General features: G+C 36.5%; 1 protein-coding gene across 3 annotated transcripts in view; it reads left to right on the top strand.

Moving 5' to 3' along the window:
- The window catches only part of CNGB3 (cyclic nucleotide gated channel subunit beta 3), a 274497-nt gene that overhangs the window by 165605 nt on the left and 81958 nt on the right, over positions 1-26934 (top strand). For all 3 annotated transcript variants that reach the window (XM_058698489.1, XM_058698488.1, XM_058698490.1), the window contains 5 exons: positions 12074-12219; positions 14244-14396; positions 15388-15596; positions 22089-22139; positions 24932-25018. In XM_058698489.1, the coding sequence (XP_058554472.1) occupies positions 12074-12219; positions 14244-14396; positions 15388-15596; positions 22089-22139; positions 24932-25018 (646 nt within the window). The remainder of the gene's footprint in view (positions 1-12073; positions 12220-14243; positions 14397-15387; positions 15597-22088; positions 22140-24931; positions 25019-26934) is intronic.

Below are 26934 nucleotides of genomic sequence, written 5' to 3'. Positions count from 1 at the left end.
CTCAAGAATTTTGCCCCATCAGAAACTGAAACTCCTAATTTCTAGATGGGCAGGGACTGGGAGCTTGGTTCTCTAGGACTCTAGAAGCTGACCACAATCACATACAGGCCATCAGAGTTTAGACTTCTATTCAGCAGTCCTGTTCCCATTGTGCAGAACTGTGATCTGACTCTAAGAGCTGATCATCAGCACTGACTTCTCCTCCCTTTCCTAGTGTAATTTCCTTATGTGCTATATCTGGTTTCTGTAAGGATCTCCTGTGATTTTGCTTCATCAACTCAGACAGTCTTGGTTTCCCTTTTCTACAGATTGCCTCTCTTCACATTCAAATTATTGAATTAATCCAAATGGAACCCCTTCCTGTGAAGAGTTTTCCACATACATTTATTCCCATTGGCATCTGTTTGAAAGAAGCCAATCTCTGCTCTGAATCATAAGATTCTGTTTCTGTCTCCAGGCCACAGCCACACATACTGCTGCCAAGGCAATGACAAATCTGCCTCAGGGTAATTGGCATTTGTTTAGGGGAGTTAAAATAGTTCCACATTCCCTTTGTCACATCTGCTTCTTGCTGTTCACTGTCTCATTCCCAGTTTACTCATAGCAAGAGAAATTGCTAATGTAGTTAGAACCCAAAACATTGATCTGCTGTGTTTTAGTAGTGATTGGGATTCCTGTGCCTTGAAGGCAAGAAACCAGGCCCTCACCCTTTCTCTAGGGTTTTTTCCTCTCCTATGCAGTAAACCCATCTGGGCATGGATTACTTCTTAGGGAATATTTCCACTCAAGGTGGGTAGGTGGATAAGTAGACCCACAATCTGACCTACAGAAATAGCATATTTCTCTTCAGCATGTGGTTCCCAAATTTAGATTCAGGGAAAGATTGTAGAATCTACTTTAGCTTCAAGGCCTAAACTGAATTTCTCAATATAGATTTTGCCAGAGCTCTACATTCTCTACTAACTAAAATCCCAACTCCTTCATCAGTTTCGTCTTTTTAAACCCTTTTACCTTTTAAATTATATTCCTAGTGTCAAAGGAAGAGGCCACCATGTAACACCTGACACAAAAATTGAATTTGTTGCTTGCTAAGCCAGGCAGAGCTGTACTTGGAAGGTAAAGTCTCCCTGAACAAAGTGAAGAGCTGATTTTATATAGGGTTTGGCAGGTGGAGTTCAAGGAAAATTCATTTTCCTTTAGAAATTTTGAGATGCTGCTTTATTAGTTTCTAGTATCCAGTAGTGTCAGTGAGAAATCTGGTGCCAATCTAATGCTCCTTTATTTATAGGGATTTTTTTTTCCACCTCTAGAAGCTCTTAACACTTTTCTCTTTAATTTTAGTGTTCTGAGATTTATATTGGTGTGCTAAGTTTGAGTTTTCTAGTATTCATCTCACTTGCATTTGGTGGCCTTTTTGAATCTGAAGGCTTGCATATTTCTTCAATTGTGAAATAAGATTTCTCTATAGTATCTTTCTTCATTTTTATTGTTGTTTTTATTTTTGTTTTTCAAATGATCAAACTTTTTATCTCCAAGTTTCGAATTGATTCTCTTTCACAATAACCTATTCTGATTAATATAAAATAGATATCCTCTCTTAACTCTATTTTTAATTATTGTCTGTTTTGTTCATTTCCTCGGGTATTAGTTTTTCTGTTTGTTTACATTAGTGTTTCTGATAATGTTGATGTTGCATGATTTTTGGTAATTCTTGGCTTATGTGATCGTCTTTGTACTTAAAATTCCCCATAACTTGTGTAGATCAGTGGTGTACAAAACGGGAACAATAGGGAGTCTGGGTAGCTCACTCGGTTGAGCATCTGACTCTTGATATCGGCTCAGGTCGTGATTTCCTGGTGGTGAAATGGAGCCCCTCATTGGGCTCTGCACTGGGTGTGGAGCCTGCTTGGGATTCTCTCTCCCTCTCTCTCCATCCCTCCTCCACTCATGCTCACACACTCTCTCTCAAAATAAGTAAACATTTACTTTTTTTTAATTTTTTTTTAACGTTTTTTTTTTGAGACAGGGAGAGACAGAGCATGAACGGGGGAGGGTCAGAGAGAGGGAGACACAGAATCTGAAACAGGCTCCAGGCTCTGAGCTGTCAGCACAGAGCCCGACGTAAGGCTTGAGCTCACTGACCGCGAGATCATGACCTGAGCGAAGTCGGCCGCTTAACCGACTGAGCCACCCAGGCGCCCCTCAAAATAAGTAAACATTTAAAAAGGAGCACTGAGTGGTCTACCTTGAGGCTGTAGAAGTATTTTATTATCGACATTGTTCAGAATTATCAGCACACAGTGATGATTAAAAAAGAGACCAACTTTCAGTTATTTTTTTTCTTCGTTTTATTATTTATTTTTGAGATAGGGAGAGACAGAGCATGAACGGGGGAGGGTCAGAGAGAGAGGGAGACACAGAATTTGAAACAGGCTCCAGGCTCTGAGCAGTCAGCACAGAGCCCGACGCGGGGCTCGAACTCCCGGACCGCGAGATCGTGACCTGAGCCGAAGTCCAACGCTTAACCGACTGAGCCACCCAGGCGACCCAACTTTCAGTTATTTATAGTTTTTATTAAACTGGCTACAGACAATGCCTCCCTTTACTGCCTGCACGTGGGGAAAATCATTTCCACTGAACTCCCTCTTATTCCACCTCCTCACCTCACTCCACCATGTGGTAAACCATTGCTGTAGATTCTGTTCCATTTCTTATATTCTTTCTATGGTGATTGTGGGAAAGAACACATTGCCAAGAAGTGTAACACTAACTCATCATCTGGTCATAGAGCCCCCCATTTATTCTGATTCTTACCAGTCACCTGGGAGACAGCCCTGCTTTTCCAGCCCAAAACCCATCTCACTGCAACATCCTGGAGGCAATGGTTCCTGCTTCTATCCACTCAGTGAAGGTTAGGTGAGAAAGAAAGTAACCTACTTCACTACTCTGTGTAATCATCCCAACAATTGGCCATGGCCCCGTTAAGGCCCCCTGATGTCCACTCCCCCCAAAAAAGGTAAAACACTTCCAGAACCTCTGTCACTTTTTGTTTAGTTTATTTATTTTGAGAGGGGAGGAAGGGCAGAGAAAGATGGAGAGAGAGAATTCCAAGCAGGCTCCATTCTGCCAGCACAGAACCCAACATAGGGCTCCATCTCACAAACTGTGAGATCATGACCATAGCTGAGATCAAAAGTCAGACGCTTAACCAACTGAGCCACCCAGATCCCCCCAAAACCCTCTCTCATTTTGCAACAAATATCTTCTGTGAGTGTTTTTGGCAGTGTTTTTCTTCATTAGTAATAACAAGAGCAGCGCTGTTCTAAGCATGTCATAATTTGGGAGAATTAAACAAGTTAACATATGAACCCATGAGCTTTCTGTCTTTAAGAAATTTCTCAAATTCCTTGTTTTCTGACTAGAAGTTTCCTGTTTGTTTTCCGGTACTATACATTTTTTAAATCTTTTCTTTTGTCATTTTCAGAGATTTATGGCATTCAGCCTATTATCTTGATTTACTTTTTCATCTGCTTCTTAAAATAGCTTTACCCTTTTTTTTCTAGACCTGTATACATTCTGTAATAGTCTGCTCAGGCTGTCGTAACAAAATACCACAAACTGAGTGGCTTAAACAACAGAAATTTGTTTTCTCTCAGTTGTAGAAACTGGAAATCCACATCAAAGTGCTGTCAGGGTTTCTGGTTAAACCTCTCTTCCTGGCTTAAAGATGGCTGCCTTCTTGCTATGTTCTAACATTAGATGCCTTTCTTCTGTGCATGCACACAGAGAGAACCCTGTGGTGTCCCTTCCTCTTCTTCTAAGGACACCAATCCTATTGGATTGAGGACTAAACCTTATGACTCCATTCTACCTTAATTACCTTCCTAAGGACCCTATCTCCAAATACAGTCACACTGGGGGATAGGGCATCAATGTATAAATTACGGGGGGTGGGATACACGTTTCAGTCCATGGTGCATTCTAATCAGTCAGTTTTTAAATTTAAAAACCCCAGCAATTTACTCAGAAGAACCTAATAAGTAAGAATAAACATAATGACATATGTAAAATGAAAGAAAGGACTATTAACTAAGAAATCTTCAAAGTCAGGGAGCCTGGCTGGTTCAGTCAGTAGAGCATGTGACTCTTGAACTCAGGTCATGAGTCTGAGCCCCACGTTGGGCAAGATATAACTTTAAAAAAATATTTTTTAAGATTCTTCAAAGTCAATATAGAACATGTTATCTTTCCTCATGCAAAGTAAGTGCTATAAATATCTGTTAAATAAATGAACGAGACACTCAAAATGCACCAATTTTCAGGAACATTTTGTGAGCAGATTGCTTGACTCTTGCAGGCTGCTACTATATGGAAAAAAATGATAAACAACATAGCTGTTGTTCACCTTAATCTCAAAAAATACCTGACATCATTAGAGAATTTAATGTCTATTGACATGAAACATATTAGTATTATGATTATTTTATGTTTGTATATTTATATGTATATTCATTCTCTTTCCAATTGGGCTAAGATTTGGGAAGGATTGCTATTAGTAGGTGTGTATGTATGTTGATGTGTACATATGGGTCTTAGGTTATAAATTTGTAACCTATGTGACACTATTTTTATAACTTTTTTGTTCCTTTAGTCTTAAAATGTTGTTTAACTGTTAACAAAGTTAGGCACCAACTATTAACAAAGTTAGGCACCGCTACATTTGTAGGCCATTACAATGTGATTCAATAACAATAGCAATAAATATCTTGGACACAACCTCCAACACTTATAGATTAACAGAAGGAAAAATCTAGAGAGTGAACTGCTGGCCAGAGTTCAGAAACAAGTTCTGGAATCACAAATGCATTGTAGCACATTCTAGACAGATCAAGAATTTAAGTTAGGAAACTGCATCATAATATCCATATGTACATTTCCATTTGTACAAACTAATGTGTACAAACTATACCATATGCACAAGCAAAATGTGATAAATAACTCAAAATCTTCACAGCATTTAGAGGTGAATATGAGAGGGAAACTAAGTGAGGCTTGGTTGAGTTATAACTACACTAGCCCATATTTCCTTAAAATTTGTAGGTTTTATGGTCAACCACCAGATACATTGGTAAGAATCTGAATTTTGTACTAATTTCAAGTATTTTCATTCAGAAATTTATGCCTACAAAAATTTCCACTTATTCCAAGCAGGTTTCTTTTCTTTAAATGTAACCTTTGAGAACAACTGTCTGAATTTATCAATTATTGAGAAAACACAACAAACAAAAAAGACCTGCTCCTCTCTCCCCTCAAAGTTTTCCCAAATAGGAATATAATATTCTTTGTCCAATCCCTGTCTGTTATTCAACATATCTTGAATAGGAGATTTTAAAGGACTTTGATCAACTTGAATTTTTAAAAAGCATTAAGTCTTTAACGAAAAAAGGAATTTAATTCTTAATTAAGCATTAATAAGAATCAGATAAAGTTTGCAAAAGCCAAAGTTTACTCAAGATTTTACTAAAGGGAATAAATACCACTTTTAACTGAGTTCAGGAAATAATGCATGGAAATTCAAAATATCACTTCAAGAACAGAGTTTTTGCACTTTTTTACAAAATACTTGTCAAGACAAAAATGACAAAATTTGCACAGTTTGTGTGCAGCATGAGACACGACTGATCTTCTTTTCCAAACTCTTAGTTTCCCTGATTTTTGTGACATTTTTCTGTCTCAGATCTACCTCTCTAATTGCTACTTCTCAATTCCTTATCTTATGCTACTCCTTAAATGTCAGCAAATTACAAGGTTTGACCTCCCAATCTTTTCTTGTTCTATGCAGGCTCTTACCAGCAATCTCATCCACTATATAATTCCCACCATAGCCTCTAGAAAGGTGATCCTAGTTCAACATCTCCATCCATCTCAGTCCTCCCTGTTTGAATTCCAGACACAAATTCTCAACTGCCTGCTATACATATTTTAAAAAGACCTTGATTCTTCATTCACACTTCAAGTTTAGCGTATACTGAATTTAGTGCATTTACAGTTATCTTACAAATTATGCTTCCATCTGAGTTACATGGCATCACAGTCATCCAGTTTGCTAACTAACATTGTCACATTTGTCACAACAAATTACCATAAACTGAGTGGCTTCAAACAACAGAAATTTATCCTCTCACAGTTCTAGAGGCTAGAAGCCTGAAATCGAGGTGCCTGCAAGTTTGGTCCTTCTGAAAGCCCGAGGGAGAATCTGGTCCACATCCCTATCCCAGCCTCTGCTGGTTGCCAGCAGTCTGTGGTGTTTCTTGACTTGTGGATACATCACTCCAATTTCTACCTCCATTGTCACATGGTGTTCTCCCTGTGTGTCTCCTCCCTGTCTTCACTTGGCCTTCCAATAAAGACACCAGTCATTAGATTAAAGGCCCACCCAACTCCAGTATGACTTCATCTTCACTTAGCTACTCACATTTGTAAAGATCTTATTTTCAAGTAAGGTCACATTCTGAGGTTCCAGTTGGACATGAATTTTGGCAGAACACTGTTCAATGTAGTACACCGACCAAACTTGAAATTTCACTGTTACATTAACCCACATATTTTAACTCAACTTTCTCCCTTCTTCCAGTTATACTTCTTCCACACCACAACTAATTATCTTTATTTTTCTCAATTATTTTTCCAAAATATAGCTAATAATGTCCCTCTTCTGCTTAGAATCCTGCTATGCTTCCCCATTGGTCTCAACTGACCTTTCAAACCAAATCATAGGTGATTTGGGATTTTACATTAAATGTTTGAGTTTTTATTATTCTCCACAGAGCAGCAACTGATACACTTTTTCTCAGGCTGTATCCTTTGCCTTGAACATTTTCCCTCTACATTATCAATCAAAGTGCCATTCATCCTTCACTGCAAACTCATTCTTGACTGCCACCATCCATTTCACCTCGTCAAAAGTAGTCACCCCTTTGCATTATACTAAAGCAACAACCTTAATGGGAGAGTGGAGAATGGGTATCACTGGGTGTACATAAAAACTTTCCAAGAGTCTCAGTAAACACAAATAGTTTTGAAAGAATCAGTTTCAAGATCCACATCTTACATATGTACTCTTTCTTAAAATTTATATCCTAGGGTACCTGGGTGGCTCAGTGGATCAGGTATCAGACTTCAGCTCAGGTCATAATCTCACGGTTCATGAGTTCAAGCCCCCTTCAGGGTCTCTGATGTCAGCACAGAGTCCGCTTTAGATCCTCTGTCCCCTTCTCTCTCTGCAGCCCCCCAACTCATGTGCACATGCACGTGCTCTCTTGCTCTCAAAAATAACAATAAATAAATATAAATAAATAAAAATGATATCCTGAATACTCCCACAGACCACAAGTTTCTCTTTTCTGCCTCCCCTTTCACGATGGCTTTTCTCTCCCTTTGCAAAAGAAAGGCCTACTTCTAACCCATCTCATTATTACTATGATGCATTCACCCTGGAGTGAGAAAGCTTCTGCAACCCCAAATGCAAGAACAATTGTCAAATATATGATTTTTTTTTTGCTTATATCTCTGATTGAATTTAAAGAAATGAAGACTACCACTATAATTCGATTTTTTTCATCAGCTTTTATTTTAAATGAGTGTTCTCTATACCCTTATCAAAAAAATTAAAACAGGAATAAATGTCACTCTAACAACTAATTTTTTATTCTCCCATAGATACATATACAAATTTTAACAGCCTCACTCATCTCAATAAGAGTCTTAATAAGACTTTCCTTCTATTTCTTTACTAAAATTTGTAAAATGTTTACATATTTATGTAAGATATGGTTCATCAAGGAATTATGAGGAATAATTCTTTTAAAAATATACGTTTAGTAATATGAACAAGAAATATCAAATATCACTCAAATGAGACATAGTTACATAAGGCATATCCATTGCTTCTCTCTCTACACCCGTTTGACTTTGTGTTTATCTCATGAAAATACATGACTTTTTATTCAGTCACAAAATTACCTAAAGAGAAATACATTCATAGCTTCTGCATATATGTCAGTAAGGGAGAAGATGAACAAGGATTACTCTTTAAGAGAGCTGGGGAAAAAAGAAAAGATGAAATAAATGGACATAAAACGCTCAACTAATACAAAAAGAAAAATATATCGTAGTTGAAATATAGACATGCATTTGAAATGCTGGCATGCTTTCTAATATAATTTTCAGCACTTTAATCATGAGGTAGGTTTGCACAATAAAAACCAGTGTGATTAAGTGGCAATTATATGGTCAATTAGGGCTTATCGATGATTCAGGAAAAGAGAAAAAACACTCTCCTTAGGTCTTAAGGTTTGGATTAGATATTTTGACAGTTCGAATACCTGCCTTTACAGTTAATGATCCAGCAAGTCTCAACTTCACTTTTTATAGATTTTTTTTAGTGCACTGAGGCACATCACATAAGGTCAAACAAGAGGTTGGAAGTAGTGAGTTTATTTATTCAATAAGCATTTATTGAAAACTTACCTTGTCCTAGGTCTTGTGGAATATAAAGAAAACACGGTTTCTGACCTTGAGAACTTCAGTCTATAATGATATCATCTACATACATCTCTTCACACATCCCATATACACTGATGACCACCAAGGTCTTATCCCCAGAAAATGTCTTCTGGGAGGCACAAAATCCTATCACACAAGGTCCTACAAACATCTTAAATTGAACATGCACACACACAAAAAAAAACTCATTTTTCCACACACCCTCTATATACAAACATCTTTCTGAGTTCCTCATTATATTAATGGCATCTTCATGAAGCTAGACTCTTGTAATACAAACTTAGAAGTTATTCTTGATTTCTTATTTGGATTATTCAGAAGATCCAGAAAGATCAAATCCTTTTCTTTCTGGCTCTAAATTATTTCTTTAATCCTTCTCTTTTCCCGTAACAGTTCTAACCTAACCCATTCACTTCTTTCCTTGTGTCGATCCATTTACACTGCTCCTCTTCAACTCTGCCACTATTTCTGGGTCTCTAAAACTTCTATCTGCTCATACACCTCATTTGCTTAATACTCTACATTGGCTCCCATTAACCTATAGATTAATGTCCAAACTCCTAATAAATCATGTAGGAACCATCATAATCTGACCCCACTCACCTTTCAGGACCTAACCACCACCACTCCTACCACCTCTGCTACCTGGCCTCCTCCATATACTTACTCTGTTCCAGTTACCCCCACAATACTTGCTGAATGTGTTATGTTTTTTCACATTTCTGAACGTATTATTCTCAATGCCTCGAAGGTCCTTCTTTCATTTCTCTGTCAAAGGCCTTCTAAACATTTCAGACTTAAGATGCTTTCTCTGTGAAACCCTTCCTTGATTCCCCAGGCCAAGTTTAGTATGAACATAGCACTTTGTACATATCTTTGTTATTTATTAGGTACTCATTTACATCCTTACTTCCCCCATTAAACTATGAACATCCATAGGGTTACAGTCTAATTCATCTTTTTATTCCATTACATAAAGTAGAAACTCAACAGTCTGATGGATGAATAAACTCCTAGGCATACTAAGAAGAAATCTGTGAAATGATATATATAACACTTCTTAATCAGAAAAAAAAATTCTAGTTTTGTAGACCTCATATCCCCTACTTCTATATTGTCTAAGATGTACCAGTCTTCCACTGCATCTCAGTCTTCGCCATTCTTGAGAAGGCTTTTAAAGCTTTTAGTGTGACACACTTAAAGAATCTTGATGCTGAGGGGTGCTTGGGTGGTTCAGTTGGTTAAGCGTCTGACTTCAAATCAGGTCATGAGCTCACACTTCGTGGGTTCGAGCCCCATGTCGAGCTCTGTGCTGACAGCCTGGAGCTCGTTTCAGATTCTGTGTCTCCCTCTCTCTCTCTGCCCCTCCCCTGTTTATGCTCTGTCTCTGTCTCAAAAATAAATAAACATTAAAAAAAAATTTTAAAAAGAATGTTGATGCTGAGGCAGGACTTTTGACATATAAAAGAGGCATAAATTATACTATGATAATAAGAAAGAAAGACACACCGATGGTCTGGGAATCTGTAAACAATTATAGATATGATATATTTCTGTTCATGATAGAGAATGGAGATTAGTAGAGAGGGGCTCATACTAGGGTTCTTTTTAAATAGAATCCACAGTGGGTGGTGCCTGGTGGCTCAGTCAGTTAAGCGTCCGGCCTCAGCTCAGGTCATGATCTCATGGTTTGTGAGTTTGAGCCCTGCAGGCTCTGTGCTGACAGCTGGGAGCCTGGAGGCTGCTTAGGATTCTGTGTCTCCCTCTGTCTCTTTCCCTCCTCCACTCACACTGTCTCTCTCTCTCTCTCTCTCTCTCTCTCTCTCTCTCTCTCTCCCTCTCTCAAGAATAAATAAAGATGAATTTTTTTAAATAGAATCCACAGATTACCCAGCTCCAATGTGAACCACATCAGTTCCAGTTTGGAAGTGAGATGGAAAGGGGAGATATGGATGTGAGGAGGTGAGAATGGATAGAACCTATATGGGTCTGCGTAGACACAGTGTCAGACTTCAGAAGGAAGGTAGAGAGAACGAGTTAGAAGTCTGAGGAAAATCTGTCAAGGAACTCAGATCTTTAGGAAGTATACTAATTCATATCTTATACCCTGTACTTATTTTTTGTTTGTTTGTTTTCTTAGAAGGGAAGTGCATTAACGCACACTAGATATAGTCATTTTCTACTGCTGCATAAGAAATTATTACAAACTAGGTAACTTAAAACAATACCATTTAATAGCTCACACTGCCATAAGTCAAAAACCTGGGTGAGGCTAGGTTCTCTGTTTAAGGTCTCTCAAAGCTGAAATGAAGGTATCAGCCAGGCTTGGCCAGTCTCTTACCTGGAGGCAGCAGAGAAGAATCTACTTCCAAGCTCATTCAAATTATTGGCAGAATTCAGCTCCATGCGGTTGTAGGACTGAAGTCCTTGTTTTCTTGTTATCAGCTAGCCTGAGACAGTCTCTGCTCCTAGAAGCTTCATGTAATTCTCATGAGGGGGCCCCTTTATTCTTCAAAGCCAAAAATTGATAATTTCTCTCAAGTAGAATTGCCCTTATGCTTCAAACCTGTAACTTTCTGCTCTATCACCAGCTACAGAAACTCTCTGCTTTTAAAGGGCTTATTTGATTACATCAGGCCCATTTGTATAAATTTCTTACCTTTAAGTCAACTAAGCTATATAGCACACACTAATTATGAAAGCAAAATCCACCATATTTATTGTCTCCAGGATTATGCAGGACAAGTACACCAGGGGGCCACCTTAGAATTCTGCCTACATCCCCATCTCACAGTTTGTGAGATCAAGCCTGCTTCAGGCTCCATGCTATCAGGCCTGATCCTCTCTCTCCTTCTCTCTCTCTTTCTCTGCCCTTCTCTCTCTCTCTCTCTCTCTCTCTCTCTCTCTCTCACTCACTCTTGCTCTCAAAATAAATAAATAAACCTTTAAAAAAAATAGAATTCTACCTACAATGCCAGGTAATGTTTCTTTTTTTTTTTTCTTCTAATGATGCAATTAAATGTCAGAATCACAGTCCTCAAGATCTAATAGAGTCAAGAATGGACATTTGTTATTTGTGGATTCTAATATTTCATTGGTAAATCTGTATTCCACCAACACTGTTCCATCAAACTTAATTTTTTTAACATTTATTTATTTTTGAGAGAGACAGAGACAGAATGTGAGTGAGTGAGGGGCAGAGAGAGAGGGAGACACAGAAGCAAAAGCAGGCTCCAGGCTCTGAGCTATCAGCACAGAGCCCGACACGGGGCTTGAACTCACGAGCTGTGAGATCATGACCTGAGCCAAAGCTGGACGCTCAACCCACTGAGCCACCCAGGCGCCCCCATCAAACTTAAGTTTTAAAATTGTTCTATTCACTTGTAGAAAGGAGCAAATAATTGTCTGAGATCTATAAGGAGTGTGAAAAAACTTAATTTCTCCCTTGTATGTACTTCTTCATGGATCCATCTCTATCACCATTTTTTTCCTCATTTTGTCCAAAAAGCAAACCACATGAAGCCCCTGTTATAAATGAGTATGCTGATGCCCAGCTACACAACTTGGTGAGAAGGATGCGTCAAAGAACAATCCTCTACAAGAAAAAGTTGGCAGAAGGAGATATATCCTCACCTGAAGCCAGCCCCCAAACTGGTAAGCATTGTTACTCAAAGTACTGGAAAGAAAAAAATTATGAAGGGGCATGTGTTTTCAAATATCTTAGCTTGGGGTCCCCCAAAAGCATACCCTGCGACAATGATTTAAGTACAGATAGTTTGTATTGAAGGTGATCCAGGAGGGTGAGAGCAGATAAGAGAGATGGAGATAGGAGTTAAGACAATAAAGATGTATTGATGAGATGGCTTCTTCTGTAGGCCCTAGGACTTGATCCAGCTGAAAAACTATGTGGATCACACTTAAGAATTCTCCTGAGAAACCTCCACACTGTTTTCCAGTGGTTGCATCAATACATATATTCCCACCAACAATGCACATGATCCCCCCCTTCTCCACATCCTCACAAACACTTGTTATTTCTTGTCCTTTTGATACTAGCTATTCTGACTGGTGTGAGGTGATATCTCATTGTGGTTTAGAATTGCATTGGCGTGATGCTGAGTGATGTTAAGCATCTTTTCATGTGTCTGTTGGCCATCTGTATGTCTTCTTTGGGAAAAAATGTCTATTCAGGTCCTCTGCCCATTTTTTAATCAGATTGTGTGGAAGGTTTTTTGGTGTTGAGTTGTATAAGTACTTTACATATTTTGGAGAAAGCAGCTGGGGTATCAATCCACCAACTGTTTTCCATTGGCTGAAGGTTGTTGCTGGGGCATGTTGCTAAGTCTCCAACACTTTAAGTAAGCCAGCTCAGAGAAACCCTGAAGAAGAGAGACACAGGGAGCCCTCTGCACATGACCTCTGGACCCACCATATATGAACAAGCCAACAGCAATATCCACGATAGCAAGTTTTATTGTAAATATTAATTAAGAATACCCTTTATACACAAAGCATTTATTATAAAAATATAAGAACACTAGCTGAATATACAACGTAGTAGAGAACATCAATAAACTAATCACATGGGGGGCAATCATCAGCTTCCCTAATAATTTCAGAAATGTGTTTATGAAAAATTAATAAACACAATAAAGTAGAGCACAAAAGTGATATATATTATGAATACATCTTTATAAAAATATTTATGTATATATATAGAGAGAGAGACAAAAATAGAAGAAAGGTTGTTTAATAACAGTTAAATAAAAATTAAACTGTTAACATATAGAGTTAAGGGTTTCCTTTGTAAGGAAAATTCTGTATAAGGTAAATTGGATTTTTAAAATAAACTACAGGGGATCCTGGATGGCTCAGTCAGCTAAGTGTCTCACTCTTGATTTCAGCTCTGGTGATGATCTCAGGGTCAGGAGACCGAGCCCCACATTGGGCTCTGCACTGAATGCAGAGCCTGCTTTGGATTCTCTCTCTGCCCCTTCTCTGCTCATACATGTTCTCTCTCTCTCTCAAAATAAACAAATTAACATTTTTTAAATAAGTAAAAAATAAACTACATATTGTATAGTAATTTCTTTTTGAAAAGAAAAGGCAGTCATTGTATTTTGATAAACTATGTTGAAAAAATATTTTGAGCTTTATTTATTCATAACTTGAAAGATATGTGCAAAACCCAAGAAGCATGAAACTAAAACCTTTAGAATGATGTAAATTTTTAATGTTTCTTTTCAATGTAAACCTAAGGACTGACTTTATGCTACAAAATATGTAAGAATTAAGCTTGTACTTAAAATATCCTATTTGTGGTGTGCCTGGCTGGCTCAGTCAGTAGATCATGTGACTCTTGATCTCAAGGTTGTGAGTTTGAGTCCCACATTGTGTGTGGAGATTACAGTAAATAAATAAAATAATATATCCCATTTGTAACACCTGTAGGATAATTTACTAGTAAGCTTTAAATCTGTTTATTTCCAAATTCCAGTGTTTTCCTTACATGGATATTGTCATTAATGTCACTGTTTTCAATGTCAAAACATGCTTTATCTGCCTATATTGAGATGGGAAGATTCTGAAATGTTCTGACTTTGAGAAATCCAAGCTTTTTCTCATTTAGCTAACCTGACTTCTTAAAAATGTGTTTATCTCTTTTTTCCCCTATAAAGCAAAGCCCACAGCTGTACCATCAACACAAGAAAGCAGTGCTAAGCTAAAAGAAGAACATTACTATCACATATTGTGTTTTAAATTCCAGAAGATGCCTCTGACAGAGTATCTAAAGCAAATTAGACTTCCAAGAAGCATAGATTCATACACAGGTACCATCAAAGGGTGAAATTCTCAGTGGGAGGGCTGGCTATTATCAAGAACTCATGTAACCCAAAGTCACCAATGACTTCCTTTTTTCCCTAGCCCACATTCTAAATCTGTCTAGAAAGCAGAACATAAACTATATCAAATATGCAATGGACTGTTTGCGCCTCTCTGGTGAAAGCAAGAGATAAAATATTCCTGCCTATTTTTAAAATGTATGCCAGAATAATGTGAAGTAAAGTAAATGTATAATCACCAAAATAAATAGATGATAGATAGATACATAGATAGATAGATAGATAGATAGATAGATAGATAGATAGATAGATATAAAAAGCAGTCCAGGGTCTATTCTGCCAGTAATTACTTCTGAAAAGAAAGCTCGAAAGTATTCAGTGATATGTACACCCACACCCCTCCCTAAAAAAGTAATTATAAAGTATCTATCTTCTTCCATCCTTTCACATTGTTAATTATTCTAACTGAACAAATCCCTTCCTGTGGCCTCCCTCCAGCAGAAGAAAGCAATTGTGAAAGGACATGGACTGTGTTAATGGACCGATTCTCTGCCCTCTCACATCAGCCATACTCATTCAGGCAAGATGTGGCCTTTTTGTCTACCTGCCCTGGGTGATCCTGAAGTTTAACTCCTGATGCAGAAAAGGCTTACTGCCGCAGTTATCCAAACAGGGCACCTCTGACTTCCCCTGAGTCTCCTCTTCCTTGATCCATATAGCATACTTACTTGTGGGGACAGACTCAGCATGGCCACTTCTTGGCAAAGAAGAAGGCCTTTCTCCAATGTTAGAAGAGCTGATAAGATCACTCAATATCCCTTGTAAAACCCAGTGCTTTCGACTCTAAAGGCAGAATTGTACTGAATGTTAATAGAACCTTTTACAGTAATTTTCTTATCTCCAGAGGACATTGCTCCAACATTACCATTACAAGAGAGTCTTTTTTAATGCTTATTACATGCCATTTGGATTTTTCTAGATCGACTCTATCTCCTGTGGCTCTTGCTTGTCACCATTGCCTATAACTGGAACTGCTGGTTTATACCACTGCGCCTTGTCTTTCCGTATCAAACACCAGACAACACACGCTACTGGTTTATTACAGACATCATATGTGATATCATCTACCTTTGTGATATGCTATTAATCCAGCCCAGACTCCAGTTTATAAAAGGAGGAAACATAATAGTAAGTGGGGCTGGGGAGAAGCAGAAACTGACCAATGAATATCAGATTGGACAACAAAAAAATAAACTAACAACACTGTTTATTTAATATCCGACTGTTTCTGTCTGTATGAGTCTTTAACCACTAAAAACCACCAGTATAACAACAACAACAACAACAACAACAACACAACCCTTGAGGATTCACTGTGTTCTGGGGACCATGCATCTCCCTGTGCTTTAGTTTCCTCATCTTAAAAATAGTAATAAAATAGTACCTTCACAATGTTGATGGAAAGACTAAATGAAATGATGCATGTAAAGTGCCTCGAGCTATGTCTGATGCCTCATGAATGCATTTATTTACGCTGCCTCACCTAATCCTTCCAGTCACCCTATAAAGAAGATGTTATTGTCAACCCCATATACAGGAGATGAAACTGAGGTTTGGAGAGGGTAGATGATTGCTCAAGGCACAAAGCTAAGAAAGTAGTTGAGACAAGATTCGAACCTAGACCTTTACTCCAAAACCCATGTTCATTACAACTGCACCATGTTGGTTCATGTTGGTAAGTTTTTCAGACTTTGATAATATGTGACAATAGAAAGATAATACCAGGTCTGAAATGTCAAAAATATACACATACTTTACCTAAATAATGTAAAAAAAAAGTATGAATTATCAATGCAAAAAGAAGTAATTTAATATATATTTCTCTAGTAATCAAGCTTCATATAGTCCACGAGGCAGGTACTTTCTACCACATTGGAATCTACCATTCACCTCAGTATTTTTTTTAAATAAGGCAGGTATTATTTCACACATAAAAGTCTACTCAACCTCCTCAGGAGATAGCCTGATATTGTTCAAAAGCCCCAGTCTGTAAGATTTTTAGGACACAGACTGTATCCTGTTTTTATAACTGTGTAGTCAGCACTGAGCACAGCACCTGTACATAGTACAAAAAACAAATCTAAAGTGTTAGGCCTTGACACTTTGGGAAAACCTAACTTAAAAAGAAGAGAAAAGCTGTCATGACCCTTTAAATCAGTATAGATTCACTGCAATGTCCAATATAGTGGCCACCAGCCAGATGTGTCTGTTCAAATTTCAATTTAAATTAATTAAGATTAAATAACATTACAAATTCACGTTTCCTAGCCACACTATCCATATTTTCAGTGCCCAATTTTCATTTGGCTAGAGGCTACCATATCCGAGAACACAGAATATTCCCACCATTGCAGAATGTGCTATTAGATAGTACTATAACAATAAGCCATCAAGTTCTTCATCAAAAGAGCCAGACTGTAAGTAGGAAACCACACAGCCTGCAGACAGGTACAAATCACAAGCACAAAAAACACACCAGTTGTTTTGTGATTTTTTTTAAATTAATATGGCATCTACTGGCTTATATTCTTTTCACTCTTCCACTTTTCAGACTCATCACATCCCAGTTCTCATCATCAAATGCAGTGGCTTACCTCAGAAACTAGCATTCTTACCCTTAGGAGAAATTATCTTCTCCTAGATTTATCCTCAGTTTTGAGGGAATTTCATAAGCAATCCTGTCAGTCTAAGACAGAAACAGAAGAATATGTTTTCACAAGCGCATACCCAAATCTTAAAGCCTCTACTCTCCAACCCCTTCCTCAACTAACTAGAAGGATGCCTCCTTTCCAACTGGTGTCCATGTCACAATCTCTGTGAGGGCGGCACAGAACAGATCCTCCAGTGGATCTGTCACAGTAGGAAGAGCAGACCAGTGGAATATATGGCACCGTGGTTGAAACATATTTTTAAAGAATACAGGTGGGTTCCTTCATCTCCCAAATATTTTCTTTTGAATCTCCAAACAATCTTAAATTATCAAAAAGCCAAAAGGAGTAATTTTGGTTATTGTTGTTTTATTTTAGAAAAAATTTTATTTGCTGAAGAAATCCTCCTATTATTTGAAAGTTTTCATAGAAAGAAATTCTGAAGGCAAGAGCTAAAGCTGTAACAAAAATCTATTCAAAATATTCCTTGTGTGGACTTCAGAGCACTAGTCAACTCACCAGCACTATCCCCAGAGCTCACTGGCAGTTTGATGAATGATGATGATGGTGTACAAATAAGAAGTAAACAACACACAAAAAAAGAGTGCTAATTTCAACCTCCATTAGATGCACAAGGGGGGAGAAAATCAATGTTTGACAAATGGAAAATGACAAAATCAGTAAGGGGAGACTTATTTTCAATTTTCTAAAAGGGCTTTACACACAATGGAGTGTTAAAAACAAGAAAAATAACCAATAAAAACACACTCAACGGACTCTATTTAAAATGCATTATCACAAACTACAAATACAGAGCAGGAACTAATTGCTTTGTTTGTTCAAAAGAAGTTTAATGGTTTCTTTAATTTAGGATAGGTAGTGTTAGCCTTTGAAACTTGATTACATTTTGGTAAGAAGACTATGCAAGTTGAGAACCCAAACTAAAGATCTAACTACATTTAGCTATCTCTGCTACCTTTGGTGTACAGAGACAAATTATTCATTCACTCATTCATTCATTCAACAAACATTTATTAAATACTTACAGTTTCCAGGTATTTCAAGGCTGGAGAATGGGAATATTAGATCCCCAAGGCCTTGAAAAGTAGGTAACGAACAGATTGAAGTGCTAAAGGCCACAATATAGGGAATTGGAAGGGTTTACAAGTTTTTCACAGCATTTATTTGAATATCTTTATTCTGAAAATTGTGCTATTCAAATAGAGAACAAAATTTTGTATCAAAGACCAACTCTCTTGCTGTTACTTTCCTTTATAGACTGCAGAAATAGAGCTGGAAATGGCAATGAGGATTACTGAGATAGGAGACTCTCATACATACAACAATGCTAAACCTACCAATCACAACAATCCATAGAAATGCTAATCGCCATCTAGTGACAATGCCAATCAGGCCTGCCATTATTGTCAACCACTTTTGGCACTTCATCTTCTCAGTTACTCTTTATAAACTGACCTAAAGAAAATTAATCACTCCCTTCTCTGAGCTCTGTACACTTTATTCATAATTCTGTTATTTAATTGTTAAGTAAAAATTGGGTTAATTATGATTTGGTAGAAACAAACAGACCAGGGTCAAATTCCATCTCTGAAATTTAGTAATAGCATTATTTAAAGAAAATGCATTTACCTTTCATCCATAAAATGGGAATTATAATACCCACCTCATAAACCTATTGTGAAGAATAAGACAATGTGTACACTGAGGCCAGACTCTGGAGTCTAAAAGATATACAGTAAGTTGTTGAATGAATCAAATGAATGAATATCCACACATTTAACTTCCCTTATTGTCTCCTATTTTTATATGTAGCTCTCTTTCTTACCTGGTAATAAGTTTCTTGAGAATAAGGACAGTATTCAATTCATTTGCCTATTTTAGGAATTCAGACAGTATATCCAAGAAATGTTTGAAGGAGTGAATGAATGGCAAACTTGGTTCAAGAATCTTCTTTCATTGAATAATTATTTAATCTGCATTGTAGTTGTTTCAGATGATATTACTATTTTTTGAAACATTTCTATCTGTTCTATATGAAATTATGGAGTTTCTATGAATTATTTTTCAGAAGAAGTAAATATAATCATACCTGGGTAAAGCTTCTTCACAAACTATCTGTTGGAAGAGGATTTAGGTGCAGTCAGCATATCTATCCTTCATAAAGTAAGCCTCCCCTGAAAAAAATGTTGCCGGCATAATGGCAAGGCTTAAAAGAGAGAAAGAGAATTAAATAGGGCAACATTTTTTAAATAAGTGCCTAATTGTTAGCAGTAAGCATGCAGATCCTCATACAACTAATAATACCTAATTTATTTAGTGCTCCAAAGAAAATTTTAGAATCACTAGATGACATTTCCTCTACTATAACAAGTTTTAGTTTCATTTACATTTATTCAATTATAGGATCATAAACAAGCCTAAAAGTAAAGGGATAAAAGTGCTAAAATCATTCTTCCAAGGTTGGAGAAGAGGGTGGTATTTTATCCTCATAGCACTTGAAATTTATCTGTCAGTCCCAGATGAGCTTTGAAAGAGCTGACTGATTTTACTCAAGCTCAGTACATGATTCAACTTAAACTACTGTCTAGGTCTTACCAGTGGCTAAATAAGTCATTGTGTTTCACAGTAAAATCATTAGATGAGTATGTCTTATATTTTTTCTAATATATTTCTGTAAGATACAGTATATGTGCATGGGTAAAAATTATAGCCAAAAAATGTGAGGGGAACAGGAATTGGTGAGTTGGCTAACCAGTATTTAGCATTGCTTGGCAGTAGTTTAAAACTTCTGAGCTTGGACAGTCTGGATGATAACTGTTAGAAGACACTGCTTCCATGTGTCCAAATTACAATACTTTGGTCAGATCATTAGTAATACATAGACAATTCCTCCCTACCTATAACTAAAATATAAGAGTATAAATCCAGTATTAGCATTAATTCTTTTAGATCTGAAGAGTGACAAATGCTTCTTCATCTATCGCTTATCATATATTTATTGGGCACCTACTATGTGCTAAATGTTGCATTAGAAACTGGAAAAAGAAGACAAAGATATGGACCCCCTTAAGTAACTCACCCTATGAAGGACAGACACACAAAAGGAAAATGGTAAGGTTTTGTAATGTGAGTCATGACAGAGGTGAGCCCTAGGGGTTATGAGGTACAAAGAAAACCATGTGAAGGAGAGGACACCTGGTCCAAATCTTGATGAATGAATTTCCATTATCTGCACATCTCCATCCCACAAAAAAGGGAAAAAAGATAAGTTCCAAGCTCTGAGAATAGCATAGGCAAAGTCACAAAAGTGAGAAACTGATGCATATGAGGAACTGCTGAATAAAGTGGATATGGGATGCTGCAGGAGGTGAGTGAGACAAAGTAGAGCCTTATAGACTATGAAAGGGAGTTTGTTTGTTTGTTTTTAAGTCATGTAGAAACAGAGGATTTCACATAAATGGTGATTGTTAAGTAATCTGATTTACTGAGATCATCTAGCTGCAATTATAGAATGGATCAAGGGGAACAAGACTATAGCAAAGAGACCCATGCCAAAAGAAGAGAATGGACATCAGAAAAGTGTAGGAAGAAGAATCATAGAATTGGTTTCTGGTTGGATGAGGACTGAGGGAAAATGAGTGGTCTAGGATCACTGACCAATATAGATGAGGATGCTCATAGGATACTCAAGAGGAGGAGGTGGGAGGATGATTAGGCTTGAGGGGAATGGAGAATCATGATGAATTCAGGTCTGATATAAATTAAATTTGAGATAAGCAGAATTGCTAAGTGAAGAAGACAATAGGCAGTTGTTTGTGTGGGTCAATATCTCCAGAAAGTGATATTAGATGGCAGTAGATCTTTGTTAGCATCAATGTACATGGGTATATTTGAAACCATTTAAGTGGGTGAAGTTTTCTAGGAAGCAAGTATAAAGAGGGGGAGAAGAGAGCTAAGTCCTGGGGAATGTTGCCGTTTAAATGGCTAGCCCTGGAATTAAAGGGAAAAAAAAGTCACCAAATAGTTAGAACTGAAGACGTAAATGAAAAATGGCATTACAGATTCTTTGGAAAGAAAAAGTTTCAAAGACAAATATCAAATTTTTTAGTCATCTCTTCATTCCTTGATCTGTTTATCCACTCAGTAAGTATTTATTGGATTCCTAGTATATTCTAGTCACTAACTATATACAGTTGCTAAACAAAGTCAACCCTGTCCTAAAATAGATTATCATTTAATGGAATACACTGATTTTAAATAAATGAGCCAAGAAATATGTGTGATTTCAAAACATGGTGAATGCCATAGAAGAATACAAGGATTCCCTTGGTGTGATCATTAGGACGTTGTTGGTGGCATTCATATTGGTCGTCTTAATGGGATGAGAAAAATGAGAGCAAGTCAAATTGTCACCAAATTGCCATGGATCAAGGAGGAAATTTGAGGGAAGGATGCAAAATAAAGCAATGTAGGCAACTTCTTTAGAAGCTTGAGTGTGACAAATAATAGATCAATAGCAAAAACAAAACAAACACCAAAGAAGATTTTTATTCTGTTTTTTTTTTGTTTTGTTTTTTTGTTTTTTTGTTTTTTTTTTTTTTTGTTTATTTATTTTTGAGACAGAGAGAGACAGAGCATGAACAGGGGAGGGGCAGAGAGAGAGGGAGACACAGAATCTGAAACAGGCTCCAGGCTTTGAGCTGCCAGCACAGAGCCCGACACGGGGCTCGAACTCACGGACCGCGAGATCGTGACCTGAGCTGAAGTCGGCCGCTTAACCGACTGAGCCACCCAGGCGCCCCTATTCTGTTTTAAGAGATGAGAGGATAGAGCATATTTATGGGCTGAAGCTACAAGGAACCAGGAAAGAGAAATAGGTATATATATTTATCACAGTGAGAAAAATAATTGATGAAATTTGGTAAAATTAATTCAAAATATCACATTTCAGGTGGATTCAAATGAGTTAAAGACACACTACAGGAGTTCTACAAAATTTCAGGTAGGTGGCTTACAATTTCAAAATTGTGCAAGTTATCCATTGCCGTTTTGATTTTAAGTCCCATCTACAAATTTCTTTTTTCAAAATCTGCTTCTTTTTGAATTGTAGCTTTTGTAGCAAAGTTTATACAGATGAAGTTCTATTAAGCAAAGGCAAACCTGAAGTTTTTGCCTCTCAATAATTACATGGTATACTTCCTTGTAAGGAAGAAGTATTTTTGCTTTTGCTTTGTTCTTTATATGCATCTTTATCAAGCACAACACAATGTTAGTGCTCACATTTAAATTCTGAATAAAATATCAGTAAAGAAGTATGGAGTGTACAGTAAAACTTTGGATCATGAGTAACTTGTTCTGTGAGTGTTCTGCAAGATGAGCAAACATTTCTAATAAATTTTAACTTGATAAACGGGCAGTATCTTGCAATATGAGTAGTACATGATCCAAATGTCACATGATCACAACTGAGCCAATGGTTCTTGAAATTCGCTTTGATATACAAGTGCTTGGGATTGCAAGCGTGTTTCCGGAATGAATTGTGCTCACAAACCAAGGTTATACTGTACTTTGTCTTATTCATATAGAATGCTAGCCTCCAATTCACATACCATGTTGTAAAAGTCCATCAAATTGTTCTACTCCTATTTCTTTGTTGTTCATATAAATAAAATAGAAAAGAAGCAATTATTTATATAATATGGCACCCTCTTTCCTCAAATAACAATACAATTGTATGTTTTTTCACTCATGATTATTTACACCCAAATACTTTGTTATCTTTTATTTGTCCCTCCTACCTTTGAGAAATATAGATTTGGGAGATATCCAAGCTTACCTAACTTGTGTAAGTCCAACCTCCCATTTCAAGAACACTTCTGTGGCCTCGAATTTTGTATAAAAATACAAATCTGGGTTTAGGAACCCTATTGTCCCCATTGGCAGTCTATGGTGATTAAAATCTCTTTCAATTTGTTTTTATCTCCAACTAATTTTCTTTGTAAAAAATTGCCACATACTTAGACATATTCATAATCTATGCTACTTTGATGAACTCCACAAGAGGATGTATATTCTTTTTAAGTGTCACAAAACTTATTCTAAACTCTTAATCACTATCTTGAATTTGAATAAAGGCAAATTAACTCATACATTTAATGTGGGTTTACAAATGTAAAATTTTACATTTATTCAATTGTGGTCACTCATTTTGAATTCTCTTAGCACATCCTGCTTGTCTAGTTATTTTTGTGATTCATTATTCCACTATTAGATTGTTAATTTCTTGTGGACAGAAACAATAGTTTACTCCTATTTCAATCCCAACATGTTTTGTAAGGTGCCTTGTACAGAGTTCAGTATTGGTCAATTCTTACTCTATTCAATTTTCTACAATTCAATGAGAAATAAATCATCTTTATCTAACACTAGCGTGTTAATATCAAACACAGCTAATGACTACATAGAGAATTAAAGTGGGCAGTTGAGCAATTGGATAGACAGCAAGTAAAAAGACCATAATTCTGACATATTAGTTCTAATAAATTTATTTTAAAGAATTTAAAAAGATTATTATGATTTGAGCCAAAAAACATGAGTGCTGCAATAACACTAGACAAGTTAACAATTCTATGCTCCTGCTTTTATACTTATATGACATTATTTTAATAGCTGTTCTGTATTCGTCTCAACTTGTTACAAGGCTCAGTATCTGTAGGGTAAAATTAATGAGGTTTGAGGATATGATGTAATTTATAAACCAATACTATCTGTAAAGAATTTGTTTGTAATAGCCAGTCTGACTAATTTAAACTAAAAGTTTCATTTCTCTTTAGTAACACTAAGTTATTGTAAAATTCTGGTATGCAATTAATTACCTCAACTTTCCATTTCATATGCCTTACAAAAAGCCCTTAACTGCTCTTAAATGTTTTTAAAAAATTAAATGTTTTTTAAATTACTCTATTTTTCAAAACTGTATAAAAATTAATGAAAATGAATATATCTTACTAAAAGAATTTCTTATTGTTATCATTGCAATCAGGAAAGTATGCAAGTGATGTTGCCATTTTGCAACTGCAAGGATAATAGAAGACGAGAATAATTAAATACATGACAGATTTTAATGTATATATTTTTTGAGCTATAATAATACTTTTAATACTTTCAACTCCTATTGGAGTTACTGATTAATTGTAAATGGGACTGGTTCCTTTCCTCTATCTCAGCCTGCACAGTGTCTAAGAGATAGATTTCATAGCAGTTTATTGTTAGCAATACCATCCCGAAGAGAGAGAAGTAGAGAGAACTGAGGTATCTGGAAGAACCACCAACAGTATAATCAGGCCTGAATACTGGAGTATTGGCTGAAACATAAAAATATACAACTGCGTTTAATGTGCAATGGTTTCTAATAAAATCAAGAATTGACGACTTTCAGTCCAAAAGCCCCATGTTTAAAACACTATTAAAATGTATTTTAACATTAGCAACCATGCCATCTCTGAAGTATATGTGACAGCTCAACAGAAATTACAGAAAATTCAGAGCCTAAGGAGAGCTCAGATGCATCAAAGTGGAAATGAAAAACATTGGAAGTAGACTACAAAATAGTGTTGTTATTTTCATGGTGCTAATATACCTTTCAGTGACACCGGGCATACTTAACTGAAGGCAGTTTTGTATTAAACAACAAATAATTCATGGTACCCAGTCAGCTCTTACATATTGGTATAAATCAATCCATGTCCAAAAAAGCACATAAATACAATGATTGTGAATATGTTTTTCCAACAGCTGGATGTTGCATCAATAATGCCATTTGATGTTTTCTACGTCTTCTTTGGGTTTAATCCAATATTTAGGGCAAATAGGATATTAAAGGTAAGTGACTATATTTAATTTCTTTTTATAATCTTGAAATGATTTAAAATGTCCTAAAAGTATATTTTTAATTTTTCCCAAACTGTCCATTTTTCTGCCTTTATCAATGCTATGAATTTTAAAACTGAATGAAGGAAAAACATCATTGTTTCTACTAATGGAAGTTGTTTTTGATTATTCTATGTCTCACAAGAGGTATTTTTATAATCTAAGATAGGAATGCCTTTGTACTTCTACATACAACTATAACTACAAACGAATCTTTCATAATTATATTCTTTCCCATTTGTCCTTTTTCATTAGATGGTCACTGAATACCAGGAACACAGGCAGTAAAATGATAGATTAGATTACCTTTAAGTTATGTTACTCATCTGTAATTCTAGAAGAAAACTGCAAATGCTTTTTGCATAACAGAATTGTGTACATATTTAGATATAACTCAAACATCCACCAACAGGGAACTAGTTAAATACGTTGTAGGACACCTATATAATAGAAAACTTTGTAACACCAGAAATAAATAAATAAAAAGAAAGTTTTGTATGAACTTATACAGGAAGACCTTAAGGATAATTTTTTTAAAAGCTAGTTACGGAATAGTTTATAGAACATTACTAACTTTTCTATAACAGAAAGAGGAAAATATTCCATTTCTTTGTATTTATATAAACAGTGAAAAACTACCAAATGAATTTAATAAAAATGGTTAGCTGGGGTGGGGATGGAAGGCAGGAGGGAAAATTAGAATGAATAGGGACAGGAATGGGAGCAAGACTTTGAAAGGCATATGTTTCCTATTGTTTTTAAACTGTGGGAATGCATTACTTATTCAAAAAGATTCTAAGATATAAACATTTTATAACTCAGCTTCATCAGGCACCTAAAACAAATCTGAGGAGAGTCAGGACGTGAAATTTCATGTAAACCTTTAAAATAGCAACAATAATGTATTCCCAAAAACAACCTTTATAAAAGGAACACCAAAGATTTTATAAATTTTAAGTGGTTATCTCTCTCACATCTTGGGAGTACAGCATAACCTGGGGACATGGTGGAGCCTGACAACAGCAGCAATAGCAGCAAAAAAAAAAAAAAAAAAAAGCAGCTGCTCTTTGTTGAATACATGCTTGGGGCTGCAAACTTCGTTAAACTTAATATTCGTGACACCATTTATTCCTCGAATAACTTCATTTTAGAGATGAAGATTAGCAGAATAAAAAAATGTAGATTCTATCACATGTTTTTGACTCCAAATTTTTTACTGTAATCACATTGGCAAATAAACTTCAACCTGAAAGGGCTTTCCTTCCATGCCCATAATTTTTGGGTTTTTTTTTTTTTCAATGTTTATTTATTTTTGAGAGAATGAGAGAGAGAGAGAGAGAGAGAGAGAGAGAGAGACAGGGAGGGGCAGAGAGAGAGGAAGACCCAGAATCTGAAGCAGGCTCCAGGCCCTGAGCTGTCAGCACAGAACCCAATGCAGGGCTTAACTCACAAACTAAGAGATCATGACCTTAGCCAAGTCAGATGCTTAACCGATTGAGCCACCCAGGCACCCCACCCATAATTTTTTTCAAGTTGAAAGGGACTTTCCTTTATATTTTAACACATTTAAGACAACTCTAGAGATTTCTGGTTTCACCTTGGAATGTGGGTCTAGATTGGAGCAAAACAACTTTCCAAGCAACTTAGCAGGCAGGCCATCCCTCATCAAATGTCTAATCACACATGAAAGTTGCCAGAGATTCCTGCTCAGAGATAACCAACTTTCCAGGAAGACTCAGGTTCCTATGGATTTGGGAGTTTGTCTGGCATTATAATAAAAACTTCAAAAAAGCCAACTCTTTACACCTCATCTCTGTATCTCTGAGGTGTCCAAAGACTCTATATTCAATAGGCTTTTTAAATATAGA

This window comes from Neofelis nebulosa, chromosome 14 (assembly GCF_028018385.1).
Source record: "Neofelis nebulosa isolate mNeoNeb1 chromosome 14, mNeoNeb1.pri, whole genome shotgun sequence".
NCBI lineage: Eukaryota > Metazoa > Chordata > Mammalia > Carnivora > Felidae > Neofelis > Neofelis nebulosa.
Note: the sequence above shows the minus strand (reverse complement) of the source record. Positions and strands in the feature narration are given on the sequence as shown.